Source organism: Protopterus annectens, chromosome 1.part0, assembly GCF_019279795.1.
Source record: "Protopterus annectens isolate FY-2018-M chromosome 1.part0, PAN1.0, whole genome shotgun sequence".
Lineage (NCBI taxonomy): Eukaryota > Metazoa > Chordata > Ceratodontiformes > Protopteridae > Protopterus > Protopterus annectens.
Genome location: NC_056725.1, coordinates 1,710,088,669 through 1,710,111,959, shown reverse-complemented (window position 1 = coordinate 1,710,111,959; position 23,291 = coordinate 1,710,088,669). Strand labels below are relative to the sequence as shown.

The window sequence follows — 23,291 nt, the reverse complement described above, 5'->3', positions numbered from 1 at the left end:
CCTCAAAGAAGTTGATCAGGTTCAGGAGGCATGATCTGCCTTTCACAAACCAGAATTGGGTGGGATCCAGAGTTTAGAGGTTACCAATGTCTTTGTTTATGAGTTCCATGATGATACATTCCATGGCCTGCAGACCAGGCTCGTCAGGCTAATAGGTCGATAGTTCCCAGGATCAGTGGTGGCTCCACCTTTGTGCAGTGGGATAACTGTTGCTGTGCGCCATTCAGTGGGCACAAAGCCTGATGCGAGGCTATTATTGAACATGGTGCTTAAGTGGGGTACCAGTTCATTCTGAAGTTCGTGTAAAACGCAGCCTGGGATGTTGTCCAGTCCCATGGATGCTGTGTTTTTGGCTTTAGAGAGTGCAGCTTTTACCTGCGTAGTTGTGATTACAGGAACTCTGCATTCTTCCTATATAGATATGGGCCCTTTAGGGGGTGAGAGGGGGGTAAAGTTAGCACTGAACCTCTCTGCCAGGATGTTGACAATATCAGTTGGTTCTGTAATTTTTGTGCCTTTGTGCTATAACTCAGAGCAGATCTGGATGTTGCCATCTAGATTCTTGACATAGCTATAGAATGCTTTGTGGTTGTCCTTGGATTTAGTGGCGATTTTGTTTTCGTCGCTAGCTTTGGAGGATCTTATAAGGGATCTTAGCTTCTTACTGAGGCTGACCAGGAAGCTCCTCCACTCATGGGATTTTACTCTCTTTTGCAACAGTTTCTTCCTTCTGTTGTACAGTTTCTTTATGGCAGGGGGCCACCAGATTCGCTTCCTTTTTTTGGAGGATAGCGTCTTGGTTCTGTTTGGGATAGCACGATCCATGCACTCGTGTAAGTGCATATAGAGTGCATTTGTGTAGGATTCAGCAGTTGTAACTGTATTGTCCATCTGCATGGGTGTCATGAAGTTCACCACTTCTGTCTTAAGAAGCATGAAGTTGGCTTTGGAGAAGTTTTTTTACTGTGGTTTCCTTAATGGGGAGGTGGGGGCAGGATTTGGATATCAAGGGTGATAAGCTTATGGTCGGATCGGACCAACGAGGAGTTGACTTCAGGTGTGGAACACTGGTCACTCATGTTGGTAATGACTAGGTCTAGGATATTGTTGCCTCTGGTGGGGTGTAGATAAGTTGATCTAGGGCATTGGAGTTTATGAATTCCAGAAAGCGTGGAGCTAAGAAGTTGGTACATGAGTAGTTTTCCCAGTTAATGATGGGGTAGTTGAAGTCGCCCATTATTAGGGTGTTTGGTTGAACCCTAATATTTTCCAGTACATCAAGAAAAGATTTCTGTTGTGTCTTCCACTGCAAGTCAATGTCTTCACCTGTGAAGGCCCATTCCATCAGGGCAGTCTCCTCATATGTTACCTTCTTCAAAGGCATTGACTTCAGATCTATTCTGAAGGTGGCCACCTGGTTTTCAGTGCATACCTTTACTAGACACTATGGAGTAGGTGCATTCCAGCCCATACACCCTCTACAACACTTAGCTTTGGGAATCACCCATCAGTATTGGAATACTGCAACAGTCTAACAGGGTTCAGCTTTCAGTGTTCTAAGGACATTTGAGGAGTAGTAGATAAATGTTTAGCTTTCCATTTCTTTTTGACAGGAAAATGGGGCCCAGTGTTATTAATGGCAGCAGCTTCCCCTAGAATGGGCACAACCCTCTCCCAAGATGAAGAAAACTGCTTTTCAATTATTTTTATAAACAACTTTTAAACTGGCAGGAAAAATGATAGCTCTCATTTAAAAATACAGTATACTGTTGTAACAGTCCATTAAAACACAAAACTCCTTTCTTTAAAATAACTTTTCTTATTAAGAAAGGACAAACTGGTACAGAGAAGCAGATCAGAAACAAACAGATACAGAGAAGCAGATCAGATACAAACGGCTGCAGAATACTTGTTTAGTGGGTTGTTTGAGACTTCAGGGATATCACAGCGATTACTTGTTTTTTTGAAAGGCTTAATAAACAAACGTTTTGTTTTTTTTAAATGGAAAGTTTTTCCCTAAAAGGAACTTATCAGCCCAGCAAAGGAACAGCATTAGCCGAGCATCGAGCCTTGAAAGCCTTAGAAGAGTGTACCCTTTGGGTTGAGTTGACTATTTGGAAAAGTGAATGGTGCCCTGAAACTTTGGAAGTCGGCCGTTTGTTATAGCCTTGGTAGGCTATAACCCATATAGCAAAGGCTACTGCAGCAGTGATCAGTGTGATGAACATCTACTGTTGTGGTTAAGTGAACTTGCCATAACAGTAGATATCCTACTGATCACTCTTTTGCAGTATTGCATCCCTCCGTCCTTCCTCCATCTTGTTTTTGTTGCCTCTTTTTACCTTGTGGATGAGAGGGAGTAGTTCCAATCCCATTTTCTTAGCTGGAATTTTATTTTATTGCATTATATACTCAGGAGTCTTCAGTGTTCCCTGGCTCTAGGTAGTGTGAGAATCTTACCCTCATACGTCCCTTGTGTACCCCTTTGCAACAAGCTGAGGTTGTAAGCAGATGTATGGTGCATCATGAAGGTTTTGGCTTTGGTACCCTGACCAGACATTAGGTTACCTCAGGCAGAATAACCCATCAGTACTGGAATACTGCAACAGTGATCAATAGGACAGCTACTGTTTAGGCAATTTCTTAGGAAACTGTACTTTCTGAAAGCCTCAGGAGTTCAGAATACCTACCCTACAATCTCTCCTCCCTTTACCAGTGTCTAAGACCTATCTAGTTACTCTGGATCTGAAGGACACCAGCCTCCATATTCCTACTTCTGTACTCCAGTTCACAAGCAACTCAAATTGTTCCTCATATTTAGGGTGTGAGGGTTCTATTTCTGGATTACTTTGCTGCTCCCAGTCTTCTTCTTCTTTTGGCTGCTCCCGTTAGGGGTCACCACAGCAGATCAACTGTTTCCATTTCTTCCTGTCCTCTGCATCTTGCTCTGTCACACCAACCACCTGCATGTCCTCTCTCACCACATCCATAAACCTTATCTTAGGCCTTCCTCTTTTCCTGTTACCTGGCAGCTTCATCCTTAGCATCTTTTTCCCAGTATACCCAGCATCCATCCTCAGCACATGTCCAAAACAACTTAATCTTGCCTCTCTGGCTTTGTCTCCAAACCTTCCAACCTGGGCTGACCCTCTAATATACCTATTCCTAATCCTGTCCATCCTCGTCACACCCAGTGCAAATCTTAACATCTTCAAGTCTGCCACATCAAGCTCTGACTCCTGCCTTTTTGTCAATGCCACGGTCTCCAACCCATGTAACATAGCTGGTCTCACTACCCTCTTATAGACCTTCCCTTTCACTCTTACTGGTACTCGTCTGTCACAAATCACTCCTGACACTCTTCTCCACCCACTCCATCCTGCCTGTACTCTCTTCTTCACCTCTCTTCCACACTCACCATTACTCTGAACTGTTGATCCCAAGTACTTAAACTCATCCACCTTTACCAACTCTACTCCCTGCATCCTCACCATTCCTGTAACCTCCCTCTCATTCACACACATATATTCTGTCTTAGTCCTACTGACCTTCATTCCCCTTCTCACTAGAGCATATCTCCACCTCTGCAGGGTCTCCTCCACCTGTTCCCTACTCTCACTACAGATCACAATGTCATCTACAAATATCATAGTCCACGAGGACTCCTGTCTGATCTTGTCTGTCAACCTGTCCATCACCATTGCAAATAAGAAAGGGCTCAGAGTTGATCCTTGATGTAATCCCACCTCCACCTTAAACGCATCCGTCACTCCCACTGTAGACCTCTCCGCTGTCACATTACCCTCGTACATATCCTGTACCACTTCTCTCACACTCTCGACTTCCTCATACAATACCACAACTCCTCTCTAGGCACCCTGTCATATGCTTTCTCTAAATCCACAAAGACACAATGCAACTCCTTCTGACCTTCTCTGTACTTTTCCATCAACACTCTCAGAGCAAACAATGCATCTGTAGTGCTCTTTCCTGGCATTAAACCATACTGCTGATCACTAATCATCACCTCCCTTCTTAACCTAGCTTCCACTACTCTTTCCCATAAATTCACGGTGTGACTGATCAGTTTAATCCCTCTGTAGTTACTACAGCTCTGCACATCACCCTTATTCTTAAAAATCGGTACCAAAACACTTTTTCTCCATTCCTCAGGCATCCTCTCACTTTCCAAGATTTCATTAAACAATCTAGTTAAAAACTCCACTGCCATTTCACCTAAACACCTCCATGTTTCCACAGGTATGTCATCTGGACCAACAGCCTTTCCATTCTTCATCCTCTTCACAGCTATCCTTACTTCCTCCTTGCTAATCCGCTACACTTCATGATTCACTATCCGCACATCATCCAACCTTCTCTCCCTCTTATTCTTTTCATTCATCAACCCCTCAAAGTACTCTTTCCATCTGCTCAACACACTCTCCTCGCTTGTGAGTACATTTCTCTCATTATCCTTTATCACCCTTACCTGCTGCACATCTTTACTAGCTCGGTCTCTCTGTCTAGCCAATCGGTACAGGTCCTTTTCTCCCTCCCTAGTGTCCAACCTTTTATACAACACTTCGTACGCCTTATCCTTAGCCTTCGCCACCTCTCTCTTTGCCATGCACCTCATCTCCTTATACTCTTGTCTACTTTCTTCATCTCTTTGACAATCCCACTTCTTCTTCGCCAACCTCTTTCTTTGTATGCTCTCCTCTACTTCTTCATTCCACCACCAGGTCTCCTTGTCCTCCTTCCTCTTTCCAGATGTCACACCAAGCACCCTTCTAGCCATCGCTCTTACTAGCTCTGCTGTAGTTACCCAGCTATTCGGTAACTCTTCACTGCCACCCAGTGTCTGTCTTAACTCTTCCCTGAACATCACCTCACAATTACCCTTTTTCAATTTCCACCATTTGATCCTTGGTGCTGCCCTCACACTCATCCTCCTCTTCTTGATCACCAGTGTCATCCTACAAACCACCATCCTATGCTGCCTAACTACACTTTCTCCTGCCACCACTTTACAGTCTCCAATCTCCTTCAGACTGGTCCTTCTACATAAGATATAATCCACCTGTGTGCATTTTCCTCCACTCTCCCAGTATCATCATAAAATGCCTATTCCTGAAGATAGCATTTCTGAAGACAAAAGTCATCCATGTGTATCTTATGTAGATGATTGCTGACTTCATGCTTAGTCAGAGAAAGTACTGTGGTAGGACATGTAATTCACCAGCCATTGTCTTCAGAATCTTAACGTTTTTCCCTGATTTTTTTTAAGTCTAGCCTGACTCCCAGCAAATACAAGGGTTTCTTGTGAGCCCCCTTTGACACCTGATCCTTATTCCTCCAAGCCTTTTTATTATGCAACCGGTTTAGTTTTGCCCAGGCCTTTTTTCTCTAATAGACCCAGGGGGCAACTGCGAGAATATGAGACATTCTGATGGTCATGGGGTACATGTCTTCCACCGTATTGATGGACTCCTTGGCAGGTTTATGCATGAAGAAAATCCGTTGGGACTAAGGAGTCTGTGGAAGCAACATAGTTGCCTCCTAGAGAAAGAAATGCTTGTGGTCCCATGTATTCAAAAGGAATTTGCCTGGTGGGCATCTTAAGTCAGAGTACACAACCAGGACATATTTGCATATGTGGTATATATACATTGGAGAGCATACACACACACACTGACCACAGGGTGCAGAGGCTGAGGGTCTCCAGAATCTCACTTAAGCATATCAGTATCATGGCTGTGTGTCTTGTGGTTCCATCGCTCAAAGCCTTCTGTGCAACCTAGCAACTGGGAAACCTTCATCTGACCACACAGAATGCCATAGTGATGTGGTATGTAAACAAATAGGGAGGTACATACTCTTTACCCTTTGTGCAGGACAGTCATGCAGGCTTGGGATTTAGCCCTTCATGCCATGAGGGTATCCTATATTCATTCAGATCTGAACCAAATGGTTAACACACTCAACAAGTCCTCAGCCAACAGCTATGAATGGTAACTGAAGAAGTCCATAGGGAATGGGTGTACCAGAAATAGACCCATTCATTTCTCCTGAAAAGCACCAGCTTCCAGCAGTTTGCTCATGTCTTCCGTATTGGGAGCTTTGGGCAGTGGATGCCTTTCCCTTCCCTTGAACAGAGCCTGTTCCACTGTGCCTGTACTCTTCCTCCTTTGCTGCCCAGGGTTCTGCAGAAGGTAAGGGAGGAGCGGCCTCAAGTGATCCTACTTGGCCGTGTGTTAGCTAAGGCAGCATTGTGTTTTCTCTGCTAATGCACCTAAGGAGCTTCCTTACAATCTTCTTCAGCCTGTCAACCTGCTAACATATCATGCAATTTCCTTGCTATACTCAAACATACAAAAACTCAAACTGACTGCATGAATGATCTGACCCTTATTCCTGTTAAATACTTTTTCATGTACTCAACATCATGAAATAAGCTAACAATCCTGATACTATGAAATCTCATCTGTAAAAATGGAGGAGATTGTCAGTTTGGTACAGCAATATCAAACAGGACCCAGGGTCTGTAAAGAGTATCACTCTGTCAGATCTCTTTTTAGCATGGTTCTCCTTTTCCTCTAATATAAAGTGTGTGTATTCTTAGTCACAGCTGTCTTTTCTGGAATCCCCATTTGGTAAACCACAATTTAGTTAAACAGTCCCTTAAGTGGTTGCTACAACTTTGTGCACCAAAGAGAGCTATTTTCCCCACCTTGTAGCCTCAGTTTTATACTAGCAAAAATCACTTTAGATCCCTTTGGATCTTTGGCTTCTGCCATTCTAAAATGTCTTGGAAGAATGTTTCTAGTGACTACTACTTCAGCCAGAAGGATCTCATGTTAGAAGCCTTCATTTGGTTGGAACCCTTTACTGTGGTCCACAAGAACAGGATGAGCCTTGTGACCAACACTTCATTCATGCCAGAATTTGTTGCAGATGTGTGTCTTAATTAGACTGTTCAGCTATATGTAATGTTATTCAAAAGCTGAAAAAGCTAAAGAATACTGCCTTTTTAGGCATGGATAATTTCTTCAGATGCTGTGCAGACAGAACTGTGGACTTTGGGCAAACAGATCAATTATTTGTGTGTTTTGATGCAGGAAAAAGGCAGACCAGTGACCCAGCAAACCATTTCTAAAGGGTTATCAGGGTGCATCTTATTTTGCTATGAAAAATATGTTACATCCTTATAAGGACATGTTACAACCCATGCTACCAGGGCAACTTCTGTATCAGCAGCTTTCTTCAAAAATATGTCTGCTCAAAGCATTTGTGAGGTAACTGTTTGGTCCTGTAACCCCACCTACTGTAGGCATTACACATCAAACATCCTGTCCAGAAGCTGGGTAGATTTTGCTACTACCATCCAGCGTGGCATACTTTAGTATCATTAGTACCTCTAAGGAGGGAGCTGAAGAAGTCTGCCCTCCTTTTTAATCCAGAGTACTGTGTGCTTGCATTGCTTTGATAATTTTCTAATATGTACAGCGGTTAGCATGGTCTCCTCACAGCAAGAGGTTCTCCTATTCGATTCTTGGGTGGAGCGCCTTCTCTGTGGAGTCTGCATGTCCTCCCCACAGTCGAGTGACATTTAAAGACATGCAGGTAGTAGGGGCATGCGTGGATGGGTGTGCCTTCTTTTAAGGCTGGGCGTCGGGCTGGCAACTTGGCACCGTAAAAATCCACTGCCAGTCATTAGCGGACTGGAGTTCCGTTGTGGTGACCCCTAACCGGGAAAAGCCGAAAGACTTTTTTGCTGATTTATATTGCAACAATGATGTAAACCTTGTCTTGAGATAATTGTCACTGTTGAAGTGACACTCCGACCGCATGTGCAAAATGGGAAAAAAGGAGTTGAGGATGAATGGATTTATACAGAGTGTGCAGCACAGTTGTGTAAGTGCGTTCAGCATGACAATAGATGTTGAGGTATGGATCACTGTTGTAGTATTTGCTCCCAACCAGCATCCTCTTTTTTTCTCCTTCCTGAGTTTTGATACGTTTAGACAAAGTATCTCCTAGTTCCAATACTCATATTACCACCTCTCTCACTTATTTTGCACCAGGGGGTGGGTAGTATGGAAAAAATACTTCTACTCATGCAGACACCTCCTGAGTGCCTCAAGATCTGCATCTGAGGCTCTTTCTGATTTTTTCTTAAAAAAGGGCTAAAGGAATGGGCTGTTCTTCCAACTGGCTGTATCCCCCTGTCTTTGGTAGCAAAAAATAACTACTGATACTACATGTTGACCGCCCCTTTTGACAAGGATGTATAGCTGTGCCACTGCACTGGTGTGGAGCTGATAAAACATCAGGAGAGCTCTGGGAGTTGGGCCAGCTGGGTGACCTGTGCTGTTATGGTAAGCATACTCCACAACTGAACTGTCTCTTGACTGCATTTTCTGTTTGTGAGATGTTTATTTGTTAATTCTGGATTAATTTTTCAGTCAGTAATTTTCAAGCCTGTGTATTTAATTTTGTTCGATTCTCAGCTAGAGCATCTTCTGTGTGGAGGCATGCGTGAATGGGCGTGCCTTCGTTGAAGGTTGTGCGTCAGGGCTGGTAACTCGGCACGTAAAAATCCACTACCAAACATTAGCGGACCGGAGTTCCGCTGTGGCGACCCCTAAGCCAAAAGTCACAACAACAACAACAGCAGCAGCTATATTTAGAGTTATGCTTCATATTTTGTAGTTTTACAATGCCCTCAGATTGTAGGCAAACTCTACATAGATAACTGTACATTTTTTTACTTGTTTTGAACACTGTAAACAATTTAACAAAGCTGTTTAGAGAAAAATGTTGACGTCTTTACTTTAGATAAAGCTTTGTGAAGTAGAATTTAGAGAATGAAGCAAAACCTACTCAAGTAAAGTGAAATGAAGTACTTTAGGAAGTGAAACTAGGGAGAGGAAAATAGTTTAAGAAAAACTTGAAGGTTTCACTTTAAGTATTGCAGATAATTTTAAAGATCAGAATGTTGAGGAAGAAGTGGGTGGTGAGAAGGGAAAAAACAGTATTGGTCTGTGTGATACCTGTACTGTAGCACGTTTGAACACTTCAACTTGAGAGATGCCCCAGCTTCTTAAAAAAGGTAGATGAAGAGCAGTTGTCATTGCAAGTGAGGGACAGAACAAGACCAAGTCCTCATCACTGAGTCAGGTCTCAGAAGAATCTACTTCACCAAAGAAAACTGATTACTTGTAGACTAGTTTCAGTAGCCGAACAGTCACAGTTTGTTTTGTTGTTAAAACTGGAACTGTTAGATCTATTTATGTATGCATTTTTATTTGCATTTTGATGACTGGGTTAACGCCACTGGTCACAGCCCTTTTTTAGAGGGGGCCAGGGTTACTAACAGTTTCAGCAGTTTACAAAGCTAGATGCTTGTATCACTCCAAGCTGAGCTTTCCTTGGTAATTCCACAAACTAGACCTTCATTGGTGCATGGACCAGGATTAACAGTACAAGTGCAAATTCAGTGCCTGATTATGGGTTACTGCAGGTTTATGCATGCACCCTGTATGTTGCAGGAGACAGTGCAGCTTCAGAAGTAAGTTTGGCCTTTACTGCCATTGCCAGCCCAGTATGTCCTGAACCAAAGTCTGCTCTTCTGCAGGTACCACTTCCTCCAAGAAAGCAAAGACTTCTCCATCCTTGTTGTTTTCTTCCAAGAAAGCAAAGACTTCTCCATCCTTGTTGCCTTCTTTGGAGAAAGAAGACTTTTCATTGAGGACAAAGTCCCCCCATTAGTAACAGACATGGGCTGTGATGAAACAGTCATTCATCTTCAGTTCTTGCTATAGTTTTGTTATTGCATTTTGTTGACTGGGTTAACCCCACTGTCACAGCTGAAGAGAAATTAATTTTTTTTCATATGCTGTTTATCTCTATTTTCCACCTGTGGAAGCATGGAGGTATTTAGGTGAAATGGCAGTGGAGTTTTTAACCAGATTGTTTAATGAAGTCTTAGAAAGTGAGAGGATGCCTGAGGAATGTAGAAAAAGTGCTTTGGTACAGATTTTTAAGAATAAGGGTGATGTGCAGAGCTGTAGTAACTACAGAGGGATTAAATTGATCAGTCACAACATGAAGTTATGGGAAAGAGTAGATGACATGCAGATGACATTGTGATCTGTAGTGAGAGTAGGGAACAGGTGGAGGAGACCCTGGAGAGATGGAGATATGCTCTAGAGAGAAGAAGAATGAAGGTCAGCAGGACTAAGACAGAATATATGTGTGTGAATGAGAGGGAGGATAGAGGAATGGTGAGGATGCAAGGAGTAGAGGTGGCGAAGGTGGATGAGTTTAAATACTTGGGGTCAGTAGTTCAGAGTAACGGTGAGTGTGGAAGAGAGGTGAAGAAGAGAGTACTAGCAGGTTGGAGAAGAGTGTCAGGAGTGATTTGTGACAGACGAGTACCTGTAAGAGTGAAAGGGAAGGTGTACAAGAGGGTAGTGAGACCAGCTGTGTTATATGGGTTGGAGACAGTGGCATTGACAAAAAGGCAGGAGTTTGAGCTGGATGTGGCATAGTTAATGATGTTAAGATTTGCACTGGGTGTGACGAGGTTGGACGGGATTAGGAATAAGTATATTAGAGGGTCAGCCCAGGTCGGAAGGTTTGGAGACAAAGCCGGAGAGGCAAGATTACATTGGTTTGGACATGTGCTGAGGAGGGATGCTGAGTATATTGGGAAAAAGGATGAAGCTACCAGGTAACAGGAAAAGAGGAAGGCCTAAGATAAGGTTTATGGATGTGGTAAGAGAGGACATGCAGGTGGTTGGTGTGACAGAGCAAGATGCAGAGGACAGGAAGAAATGGAAACATGTGATCCGCTGTGGTGACCCCTAACGGGAATGGCCGAAAGAAGATGATGATCCTTGTTTTCATATTAATCTAAATACCTCAATAACAAAGCAGTGCAGACAGAACTGGTTAACCTTTTATGAAGGCTTACAGGTGGATGAACAAAATATTAACTGCGTGTGCAAGTGTGTTTGTGGCTACTGACAGTGTAGATTTAAATAAATTGATATTTAATAGCTTCTGTATTACCCGATCGAAAGTTTAGGTTAGCAAATACCTAAACGTCGACTTGGTAATATCAAAAAATTAAAACAGCAAACGGATGATTTAACATAGGGAATTAATTCCCTCGGCCGCAAAAAAAAAAAAAAAAATTAAACCAAAATGAAGAGGGGGGCTTTGACCCCCACACACCCCGATGGGGGATATGCACCTACACCCCCCCTAACTAAATATACCAACTCCAAGATTGTTGTACAGTGGGGAAATGGGCAAAAATCTGCATAATGGCCATGGGAATTCTTTCCCTGCATTAAATCGGCATTTGTGTTTTTTTGCTTTCGCTATTACTAGATCAGAGTTTAGGTATTCGCTAACCTAGAACGGAAATAACACCTTGAGTGAACACAAAAAAGGCAACCACAGGAATTCCACTAACTTCTGAAGAAGTCCAGCTATTTGGCAGATCAAAGTGCTTAATTTTAATAAATTCATTGGTGGAATTCCTTTTTTGTGTTCACTATTCGCTAACCTAAACGTTTGATCAGGTAATAGGAACCTATTTAATATGCTTATTGTAATTTATAAAATCCAGTTTATGACATACAGATGAGAGCTTTCTCAAAGCGTGCCATTTACATGTATTTAGTAGCACTTGGCAGTTCTAGAGGTATGAGCACTTGAACTGAGAAGGACATAGCTTGATTATTATAATAAGGCAGAGGTTTCCATCCATTGGACTTTAATAGTGGAAACTGCCAGACCTCCACTGGAAGAAGTGAGTTAACTTGTTTGTTGATCTTTATTTTTTTATCCAGATTTATATGGATTAGTGCTGTTTCTTGGTGTTGACCCTTACTGGGTCAGACATTGGTGGGATCAACTTCTATACCGACCTTATTGCAGGAAGAACCATCACCACCTGTATAACTTGATTTCCAAGATTATGTGGCGGTCAGCAAAGAAGGATGTTTTAGATCAGGTAAGTTAAAGTTTGTAGCACCAAGTTCATGTGTGGTCTGTGTGCACTTTAAGTCTGTAGTATTTAAAACATAGTTTTTGTTTAACTTGGCTCAAGACTACCATATGTTCATCATACTGTACTGAGTGTCTGTATTTTTGTATCTTTTGATCCTGTATTGTAGCCCTCCTCAGTGGGATACGGTTGGGATTTCCTGTCCTGTGATCCCCCAGCTCTTTTTTTTTTTTTTTTTAGCGGTTGTGCTTAGTCATGTGCACATTCTGCTTGTCCATGCCATGGTGTCACACACACTAGATGAAGTCTGTTTTTCCCCTGCTACCACCATTTCTTTGTTGCCATTCATGCAGTCGTCACACATCTAACTTCTGTCACTGGAAAGTTCTTACAAGACACTTAAAAATTACAAGCCATTGTAGTGTTTCTGTCTCAGCAAGACCTGCACTTGTACTAGGGAAAGATTGCAACAAAAGCACTGCTGTAAGTGCAACATTTCACTCTGAATACCTCAAGACAGAGAAGGGCATCTTTCTTGTATTAAAAGACAGAGAAGGGGAAAACCCCAGCCCTACAATATATTTTGTAAGGTAGTAGTGGTTGTGGCTGTTCACATGAGACAGTAATAAGCAGGTCCCTGATATGCTCCTGTACATGAGTAGAGAACAAACACTGGTCAATCCCTCCTGGAGGTAAATTCATCCCCGAGATAAGGTGCATATTGTCAGCTCCCTGTTGGTAAATGAGGGCTTCGGTTCACGCCTATCCTCTTTTTTCAGTGGATTGTCAAGAGACCAGTGAAAATATCTTCTGCAGTAGCCACTTTGGGTGGTGTACTCTGAGTGATAAACTTCACTCATCCTCTAGTTGAGTGGCCAGAGCTTCCAAATGATCAATCCTTGCCCAAGTAGCTGTCCCTGAAGTCCCCCAGCAGGTGCTTTTTGATCAAACTCACATGACTGCGGCATCGTCTTCTCAAGCCTTTTCACTAGTCCCAAATTGGGAAAGATCCATCTTGTCCTCCCTCACCAGGGCTGCAGCTTAGGCCTCAGTATTATGCGGTTATTTGCATCGTGAGATCAGTTGTCAAAGATGCTTGAGCACACTTTAGGAGAGAATTAAATGATGTCTGCACCAGTCCTTGCACTGACCTCTCATTTCTTTCTAACACCTTTGGCTTTGCAGGTGTATTCCTTACCATTTATGCCACATTGCTTGACCTTCAGCACTTGCTTGTAGCATGCTTCTCTCCAAACATATAAGTGCAGAGCCCACAATCCAATGGTAGGATTGAGAAGGCTGTTCCTCTCCCTCTGCATCATGAGAAGGGAGTCAGAGAATCCATGGACCTTTACTCCTAAAATTAACAAGGGCAGTGAGACCTCCCCATAGATATCTTCCATTTGTGAACTCTCTAAGAACTTAATGAACATTCTCTATAGGATAATTTGTGGCCTTATCTCCCATCTGGATATGCATAAATGGAGTATCTGGAGGAAGAAAGAGAAGGGGACTTTGTATTATCACTTCTATGGAATCTCTGCTAAAGAATACTGTCTTTGTAGTCTGGAAGCAACTGCATGCCATTTCCTTTGCCCACGAAAAGGTCAGTATCTCTCTGTGAGACTCCAGCTACCTCTAATGTCTCTCTTAGTATCCTAAAACCAGTTGCTATATGATCTTTGCCTTCCTCCACAGGTTCCAAAGCCACAACATCTGTCCACCGTAATGCTTGTCAAGGAGTTTAAAGTGTTGAGTAGTCAAGAGGATGTTTTCCTTTGGCTCATTAAGGCTGGTCCATCAACTGACCTACTTGTCCTAAGGCTCAGGTTCTTGAGATGACATTGTACAGAGAATATTGACTACACCGATGTCATTGTTAGAGGGGTAGGCTCAGGTATTTACCTACAATGAGTGAAGAGGCTCATGCTGTCCTCCTTTAAAAATGAGCTTAGGCATACCATACTACCTGCCCCTTCTAGCCTTCTAAGGGAGATTTTCTTCAGATGAGCTTCTCAGACTTTGAGGGTCTCTAAAGAAGGAAGTAGGCCCTTACCAGGTAAGGGGACTTTTTTATCTAGCATTTCACACACTATTTCTTCCAAATCCCCCCCCCCCCCCAGAAGAGGAAACTTCCTTACAGATACAGAAAGGCCCACCAGTATAAGGTCTTGTTGCCATGAGCTGTTCCAGCGGTATTTTCCAGGTTGGGGACCATAGTGGCCCTGCAGTCTCTGTCCTGATTACTTTCCAGGATTGTCTATATCAGGCCTATTCTTTATTTGCCTTAACTTGGAGTGGTGTGTGGGTGTCCTCACAGCAGCCACAACTTAAATCTTTCAGTTTCTTCCCCAGGAAAAACTCTTTCAAATGACCAAGCTGTCCCTGCAGAGTTCTTGACACATACCCTGACTACACTTCTCACTGGAGCTGTATGGACTGTTCCACATTTAGAACATGGCCATGAATTTTAGTCCCATTTCTTTTAATACCAAGGGGGACAATGAATTTCTATCCTATCTTTGCCTTTGGTAATTTTAGCATCAAGTTCCAGTTGTGAAATTTCTAGATAGTCATGACCTTGCATGTAGGATGAATGAATGGTACCCTTGGACATGATGGATGGTTAGTTCCAATATCAGAAACTGCAAAAAGGGCAACACGAAGGAACCATGACCAGGAAAAGCAGATGTTCTTTGTGTTTCACTGTTGCAGTCATCACCTGTGGGTTATCCTTGCTGTGGTAGCCCTCAGCCAGCCCAAATACCAGACTCCGTGTTTTTGTGCGCCGGCTGCTGTCATCTGTAGTCTGACGTCAGGTCGTCAGTACTATAAAGCTAGGCAGCTGACATCATTACATCAGTCTTTCTTGCCGTCGAGCCCATAGGAGAAGCAGTTTGCACGAGTGCCGGGCGGTAGCTCGCTAACAGAAGTTGAATTTCAGCAAACAGTGGGCAGAGGCTTTAAAACAGGTAAAAACACTAATATCCTAGGGGGCAGTAGAACCTGTCCCTCCAGATCAAACAGGCAAAGGTTTTTACTCCAGACTATTCCTTGTTCCCAGAAAAGAGGGCACTTGGCACCCTATCCTGGATCTATCCAAACTCAACACCTCCTTAGTGGTCCCCAGATTCAAAATGCTAACCTTGCAGCAGCTCCTGACTATGCTCACACAAAATGCCTGGCTGGTGACACTAGACCTAAAAGATGCCTACTTCCACATCCCCATCCAGGAATCGTGCAGAAAATTATTGTGCTTCAGAGCAGGCTATCAGCATTTTCAGTTCTCTGCACTGCCGTTTGGCTTATCTACTGCTCCTAGAATACTCACCAAATGCTTGGCCCTGGCTATAGCATTCTGCAGGCAGAGAAATATACAAATTTACTCTTACCTGGATGACTGCCTCATTCAGGCGAACAGCAAAGAAAAGTTGCTGCAGGATCTTCTCTTTGTCAAAAAATTCCTAACTTCCCTAAGGTTCACCATCAACGAGAAAAAATCAAAGCGAAACCCCATCAGGATAATTGTTTTCCTGGGAGCTGTGCTAGACAAAGAAACCCTAATGGCCTTCCTATCCCCAGAAAAGCAGAGCTTCCTGCCTCTCTACTTCACCCAACTGGCTTCCAGAAGTCACCTCACTGTGAGGAAGGTCCTGCAAGCCCTGGGATATATGGCATCTTGCATCCTTCTCATCCCTCTCACCAGGCTTCACATGAGAAAGCTTCAGTGGTACTTAAAGAACCTTTTGTGTCAGTACTCTCAGTCCCTAGAGACCACTCTCCCACTGATTCCATGCATAAGGGACACATTTCTCTGGTGGGCAGAGGCATGTGCTATGAATAAGGGTCTTCCCTTCATCTTCCGCCCTTCTGGCCAGACCATCACTATCGACGCCTCAGACATAGCTTGGGGCACTCACCTAGCGGGCAGGTGTACCCAAGGGCTTTGGAATGCCCAGCAACTTCACTTGCACATTAACCAGAAAGAAATGATGACAGTGCAAAACGCTATAACTTCCAACCCCATCTCAGGCCAGGGATCCTCCTTAGAAAAACAGACAACACCACAGTAATGAGGTACATCAACAAGCAGGGGGGCACCCAATCTTACCCCCCTGTGCAGATTAGCCATGAGTCTATGGCTTACAGACACCTCCATGGGGCTACACCTGATTGCCCCAGTACTTACCAGGGATCAACAACACACTGGCAGACCACCTAAGCAGAAACTTACTGGACACCCACGAATGGCAGCTCCACAGAGAAATCTTTCTGCAAATCACCCAGGAGTGGGGGACCCCAGAGGTGGACCTCTTTGCCTCGCACTTCAACCACCAGCTGCACGTTTTGTACCAGGGAGTATCACCTCCGAGCGTGGAAGGTGGATGCCTTGACCTTCTTCTGGAGCTTCCTCTTTGTGTACGCATGCCCTCCTCTGCCCCTTATTCCCAAGGTTCTGATCAAAATAAGAGATTAGAGAACAAAGGCCATCCTCATCGCTCCAGATTGGCCCAGACAGTGTTGGTACCCCTTACTACACAGTCTGACCTTACAGCCCCCAAAGCTGCTTCCCCTAAGGTCAGACCTCCTGACCCAGGAGAGGGGGAAGGTACTGCACTCAGACCTACAGACTCTCAAACTTTCAGCATGGCTCATACGCTAAAAACTAGCAAGAAGTCACTGTTAAGCAAATAGGTCCTGGACATCATCACAGAGGCCAGAAGGCCCAGCACAAGAAAATCTTATGCAGGAAAATGGAAAAGATTCTGCTCCTGGAAACCATCAAAATGGGGCACTACCTCCCAGCCTTCCATCCCTTTTATCCTGGATTACTTAGCAGAGTTGCTCAATAGTGGCCTCTCCTTCTCCTTTATTGAAATCCATGCCTCGGCCACCTCTGTCCATTATGATTCAGACCCACCCCTCTTCTCTCACCCTTTGATTAAGCAATTCCTCAGAGGGGCTTCTAATATCAGGCCTCCCAGAAGACCTACTTCTCCTCCCTGGGACCTGAATTATGCATTAGAGAAACTAACCTTACCTTCTTTCGAACCTGCTGCTTCAACAGAATTGAAATACCTCTCCTGGAAGACTTGCTTCCTACTAGCTATCACCTCAACCAGAAGGGTCTCAGAACTTCAAGCTCTCATGTCTGTTGAGCCCTTCATAATTTCCCATGCAGACAGAGTCTACTTGAGGACTAATCCCTCCTTTATGCCCAAGTTGGTATCTGATGTGACCCTTAACCAGGCCATATGCCTTCCCCACCTTCATTCCCAACCCTCAAAACAAGGGGGAAAGAATTCTACACTCACTAGACGTGCACAGACAATTCAGATACACTCTGGACCGCAATAAACCATTCAGAAAAACTGACCAGCTTCTTGTAAGCTTTGCCCCAGGGGCATAGGGGAAGCCCATCTCCAAACAAACCATTTCCAAATGGATCTCACACTGTATCCATTTTTGCTAGAGATTACATGGGAAACCCATCCCTAAGTCGATCCGTACCCACTCCACTAGGGCAACCTCCACTTCCACTGCCTTCCTCAGAGGAGTACCTACCAGGGACATATTGGAAGCGGCCACCTTGGACCACTGTCCATCCTTTACAAAGCATTACTGCCTACCTCTCTTTTCTAAGTCTAGGGCTGGGTTTGCCTCTGCAGTTCAGCAGGGCCTCCTGACCCAGACCTAGGACTCTACCTATTCTTACACCCTTTACCTCAGCTTTGGGGATCCTGAAACACGAAGAATATAATACAGTTGTGTACACTTACCATAAATGTAGATGTTCGAGTGTATTCACTGTTGCAGTCTTGGTTTCCCTCCCTCCATCCCCCTTTTCACTTCTTCCCCAAAGGGAGCACATGCTTCCCAAGGTGGCTCTTAGCCACCAGGACCGTTTCTGTCTTTTCCCTTGTGCTTCCAACAGGTTAGGGCAAGAAAAACTGATGTAATGATGTTGGCTGCCTTACTTTATAGTACTGACGACCTGACGTCAAACTACAGGCGACAGCAGCTGGCGCACGAAAACATTGACTCTGGTATTCAGGCCGGCCGAGGGCTACCACAGCAGGGATAACCCACAGGTGATCACTGCAACAGTGAATACACTCTAACATCTACATTTATGGTAAGTGTACATAACTGTACTTTTTATTAATCACAAGGATCATTGAACAAAACTCACAAAGCACATTAACAGATACACTACACACCACATTTTCATCCTTCATCAGATGTAATACATTTACAAACCATGCTAAAGCTTTTATACGTAATGTTAAACTAAACAGCCTATCAAAACCCGCCATTAATCAAATCATTATTTAAATTATTTAAAAAAGTAACACTTATAATTGAATTACTAAAATATTTCTGACTCCTTAAAAGGCTTTAAATAAATTCCACTTTATGTGAATGTTTGAACTCAAATATAAATACCATAAACAGGAGTATAGAGAAAATCAGTTTTAATGCAAAATGTATTAAAAACATCACAAAATGTGACCTAACCATGTAAAAAACTAGATTGTAATGCTATCTAGTGAGTAATTCAAAAATAGCAACCTAAAATTTTATAAAATTATTTTCCATGCAAACTTGAATCACAAACGCACAATACAATAAAATGCCTTAAATATATGATATGTATAATATAAAAATATACATTAAAACTATATATAAAATCAATATCTAAAACTGTAAATACAAAATATATTTACTATTAATTCCTACAACTTAGCAGCTCTCAATTTTAAAACTGGGGCTAGGGAGACCATACCATTAATTCCTGGTAGTTTACTGGCATCCAAAACTGTCTGCCAATGTAACTCTGTATATTTGATCTTTGTCTCCCATAGACCCCCCCATAATATCAACTGGAATGACCTCTAAGACAAAAAAAAACAAACATTTAGCTAGGGGACAACTGCAAGTATGCTTGTAAAGAGCATTGTTCTGGTTCTTAGTCCTTATGTCGTACTTATGCTCATAAATTCTTCTCCTCAGTTTCCTGTCAGTCTTCCCCACATAGAATGCCTTGCATTTAACACAATAAGCTAAATATATAAGATCACTGGTGTCACAAGTACTCCTTGTTTTACTTGTAATAATAGACCCAGTAGTACCCACCAACACACATTCCCGATCCCTAATATAAGGGCACTGTGGACATGAACCACACTTATAAGTGTCTACATTATTATTTGTTAACCCACTTAACTTGTTGGTCTCAAACAACCCCTTTAGGTTAAAACTTCTTCTAAAAATACACTTAAAAGGGTTACTAACAATCCCCTTATTATCTGTCAGTTCTGCAAATTTAGAGCATTCTCTATACATAGTAACCCTAATGATCTTGGCATCCCCTGTATAATTTGTGACAAATGCTTGTTCAAAATTATGCACTTTTACAGAGTTGTTCAAATTAGAATTGTGAATAACTAGAGGGATATCTAGTGATTTTGAATCTGAATGTGACACTTTGAGAGATGTTTGTCCAGAGAGGATATCCTGTGGATTTGATCAACGCTATTCGTAGAGAGGTCACCACTGGAAGAAAGGATAGATTTTCCCCCATTTTAGGGGTAGATATCACTGTAATAGTATAGTTTTCGATTCTAAGATCCATGATAGTACTTGTCGTACAAGGTGAAGAAGACCAGTGCCTTGCTCTTTAGTTCCACCTTAGGGTGTATCTGTTGCCTGTACTTTACATCCCTGCTCTTGCCTGACCTTCCTGTATGAGTTTCAGACATGATTGAAGTCAGCAGGAAACCTTCCATTATTATTTTGCTGTGGAACATAACAAGGTTAAACTGTTTTCTCCACAGTATTGATCATTCTTACCCATTCTTTTCACTGCATCTATATTATAAGGTTGTTTGAATAATAAATGAATAGGAATTGTGGATGCGCTGAATCTCTGCAGTCTACCCTCAGTTTTCATGTTTTTCACACACAAAGTAGTTTGTACTCAATTGTATTATAAGAACTACATCTTGTTCTGAGATGCAGGCATTGAAATCCTTGCCATAGTTTTTGGAATCGTGTGCCTATAGTTTTAAGAAGGTAATGTTTTGGTAGAAGAGATAGCGATTTTGAGAAAAAAACTTACATGTGACTGGGTGGAATTACTGTACATTACTTTTATCATCTGAGCCAACACATGGTCATACATGTAATTGTTAGTCTTCCCTGGAATACTTTTTGTGTTATGGAATACTAGGACCATAGAACAGTTGGAAGAAGATGTTTTCTGTAGTCATTGCAAAGCACAGACAACAGAGTTAGGGTGACCTACTTGGAGAGTAGACTTTTATGTTTTTAAGTGGTAGTTTGTTAGCAAGTCATAAACTTTTAACCATAAGATCTGAAGTAACACTCAATGCCACGGAGACACCAATAGGTGTCCAGTCACCTCTAGGTTAGTATGTACTGCCCAGTGAAGACCAGCAACCAAATCCAATGATGTAAAACGATTTGTTGTACGACATAAAAATAGTAAAAACCATGAGAAAATTGTTGAACAGTTAAGCGCTTTCACCCATCAATGTGGGCTTCTTCAGAACACCATGTTTGTTACAAAGACGCCTTATATAACATAATTGGCGCCAAAACAAATGTTGATCATTTCGAACATTTAAAGCCATATTGACAATATAAACTGATTTGTCCCCCCATCCATTCCTCGTTCCATGTCATAGGAATGTAATCAAAACAAAAGATCTGAAGTAGTTAACTTCATTTTATCTGCAACCTGTGGGTATTTGGATCCATATCAGATCCGAGCCGGCAACTTTTCAAGCATCTACTCCGAGTTCCAAGCTCCTCCCACTTACCAATAACACACCACCATTTCCTGCCTTCCCCCAGATCTCATTTGCCGCTTCGTGCGTCAGCATTGTGATCTCCGTAGCTCTGAGCTTCAGAGTTTACTGTAAGTGCTTTTTGGGTTTTTTGTGTTGAGAGAGTTTTTCAGTTAGTTCCCTTTTCCTCCCCCTAACGCTTGTTCATCGGTTGTTGTAAAAAAAAAAAAGGTTTATAGTTTTTGTGAGGTAGTTTTTGTGAAGGCCCTTCCTTTCCTTAGTGTGTGCATGGTCAGGTAGTGTGTTGGGGTTTTCTAGGTGTGGCTGCTTTTGTTTTGGGATGTCTGAACAGCCAAAACCTACCTTTAAAAAATGCATTGTGTGGCCATAAGCTTTCACCAGCGGATGGTCACACTCTGTGTGTTGTTTGCCTGGGCGTATCTCATTTGTCTGCCCAATGCAGTGTCTGTGCAGGATTTAATCCGAGGGCCCTGAAAGATAGGAAGGCCAAACTGATGGCAAAAGGCCTGCTTCCATTATCTACTTTGGATACTTCAGCCTCGGCTTTGGTTTCTACAACTCCTTCCCAACCCCCCCCCCCCCCCCCAGGCTGGGACTCACCCTCCCGCTAGACCTGCTGAAGGGGATGTGAAAGGGAGAGATAAAAAACACAAGGATGCAGAGAAAGGGAGAGACAGAGAGAAGAAAGGGGATAGGCCCCGTAAACGGTCTCCAGATCAGGAGTCCTTCCCTAGCCCACCGTCCAGGGTCTTGAGACCTGTTTCTCCAAGGCTCCACGCCCCCAGATTTTCCCTGGAGCATATGGAGCCAAGGCCTTCCTCCAGATCCTCTCAGCGACCAGCCAGATTCATGTCGGTCGCTTTCTCGTGCTCGACTGAGCGTTTCTGAAATGGATATGGACAGGATGATGAGGAGATTAATTTTGACCCAAATCCAGATGGGAGTCTTGCCAGGCCCCTCTCCCTCTGGAGGGGGGACCTCCATGCTATTCTTTCATCTGATTTCTCCTTTCCCAATCTGGCCTGCGGTTTCGGGGTATATGGATCCGAGGATGTTCGGAACTGGGGATTTGGCACCGATGGTTCGTCCAACCTCGACTCTGGCGATTGCTTTGAGTTCTTCGGATCTGACCAGCTCTCGGGGCCGAGGACGGGGAGTGGGAACTGAGGGGATGGATGTGTCTTCGGCTCCGACCTTGTCAGATCTGAGCCGTTCCTTCGGAGCTCCAGCTACCCTAGCCTCAGCCCCGATCCTCATGATGGACCCGGGAAGAGCTTCCTGCTTGTTGGGTTTTAAGGAGGTGCACACTTCATCGGCGTTCGACATGGTGGAGAGGGTTCGTTCCCAAGGATTGAGACCCTAGCCTATTTCCTTGGATTCCGGCCAGACTCCCTTGGATTCGATTACAACTCCCATCAGCTTGTCTCAGGGACAGCCCGTGCTAGAGGTGCCCCAGGCAGTTCCCCTGGAGGAACCCCCCGCGGCTCATGAGCCCTCTTCAGAGAGTCCCACTGAAGAGGTTCATTGTAAGCACCCGTGCAAAAGGAGGCACCTGGACTCCCCAGAGTCCCTTACAGAAGACACTGATTTAGATGAAGGAGAAGATTCACTAGATTACATCCCAAGGATGTCTCCTTTGGAGACATCATGGAGATCCTCTGCCAGAAGGGAGATTGGTCAGCCCCAAAACCTTCTACAGATGAATCAGTGTTCCTGGAGACTTTTGTCACTGGCCCATCTATGTCTTGGGTGTCCCCACTGGCAGATCCTTTAGTGGATCTTATCACCACGCGGGCATGGAAGGAGCCTGACACCATGCAGCCGATACCCAAGCGCCCGGACAAAATTCTCTCTCCACCCTCTGACAGGCATGGTATAAGGGATCCCCTGTGGACACTATGGTGGTTGCAGCAGCCACCAAGAGGGAACTGGCTCGAGAGTTCTTCGGTCCACCCTCCGGATAAGGAGTCCAGGACGGTGGATCGATTTGGGAAGTGAGCGTATTCTTCAGCGGCGTTTTCCATCCGAGTGCTGAACTACTTGGCACATGTTATATGACTGCAGTGAGACCTAGTCACGAAGTTAGCTGAGTCGCCCCCAGAGTCTTTGTCACAGGAGGACAAGCGTTTGTTCTCTGTGAAGATGTCTACTCTGAAATTAGTGTCAAACACGTCCATGTGCCTCCTTTCTCATGCTTCAGAAGGAGCAGCTAGGGCGGCTGGGACCGGCGTAGCTATGAGGCGACATGCTTGGCTCAGACTATGTCAGTTTGCGGACCCCTTCAAGGCATCTTTTACGAATCCTCCCTTCGATGGTTCTTCTCTCTTTGGGAAGACCAGTCCAGAGTGAAAAAGATGGGAAGACTTTGTCTGCTGTCGGAATCCACTTCTCCAGCCCTCAAAAGTCCTTTTCAAGGAATCAGAGAGGACAAAAGA

At 43.7% G+C, this 23,291-nt stretch overlaps 1 protein-coding gene across 1 annotated transcript in view; it reads left to right on the top strand.

The window, feature by feature from the left end:
* SHPRH (SNF2 histone linker PHD RING helicase) overlaps positions 1 to 23,291 on the top strand; it is a 1,609,144-nt gene that overhangs the window by 465,701 nt on the left and 1,120,152 nt on the right. Inside the window, exon 12 of the mRNA XM_044068807.1 lies at positions 11,865 to 12,028. Coding sequence (XP_043924742.1) covers positions 11,865 to 12,028 — 164 coding nt within the window. The remainder of the gene's footprint in view (positions 1 to 11,864; positions 12,029 to 23,291) is intronic.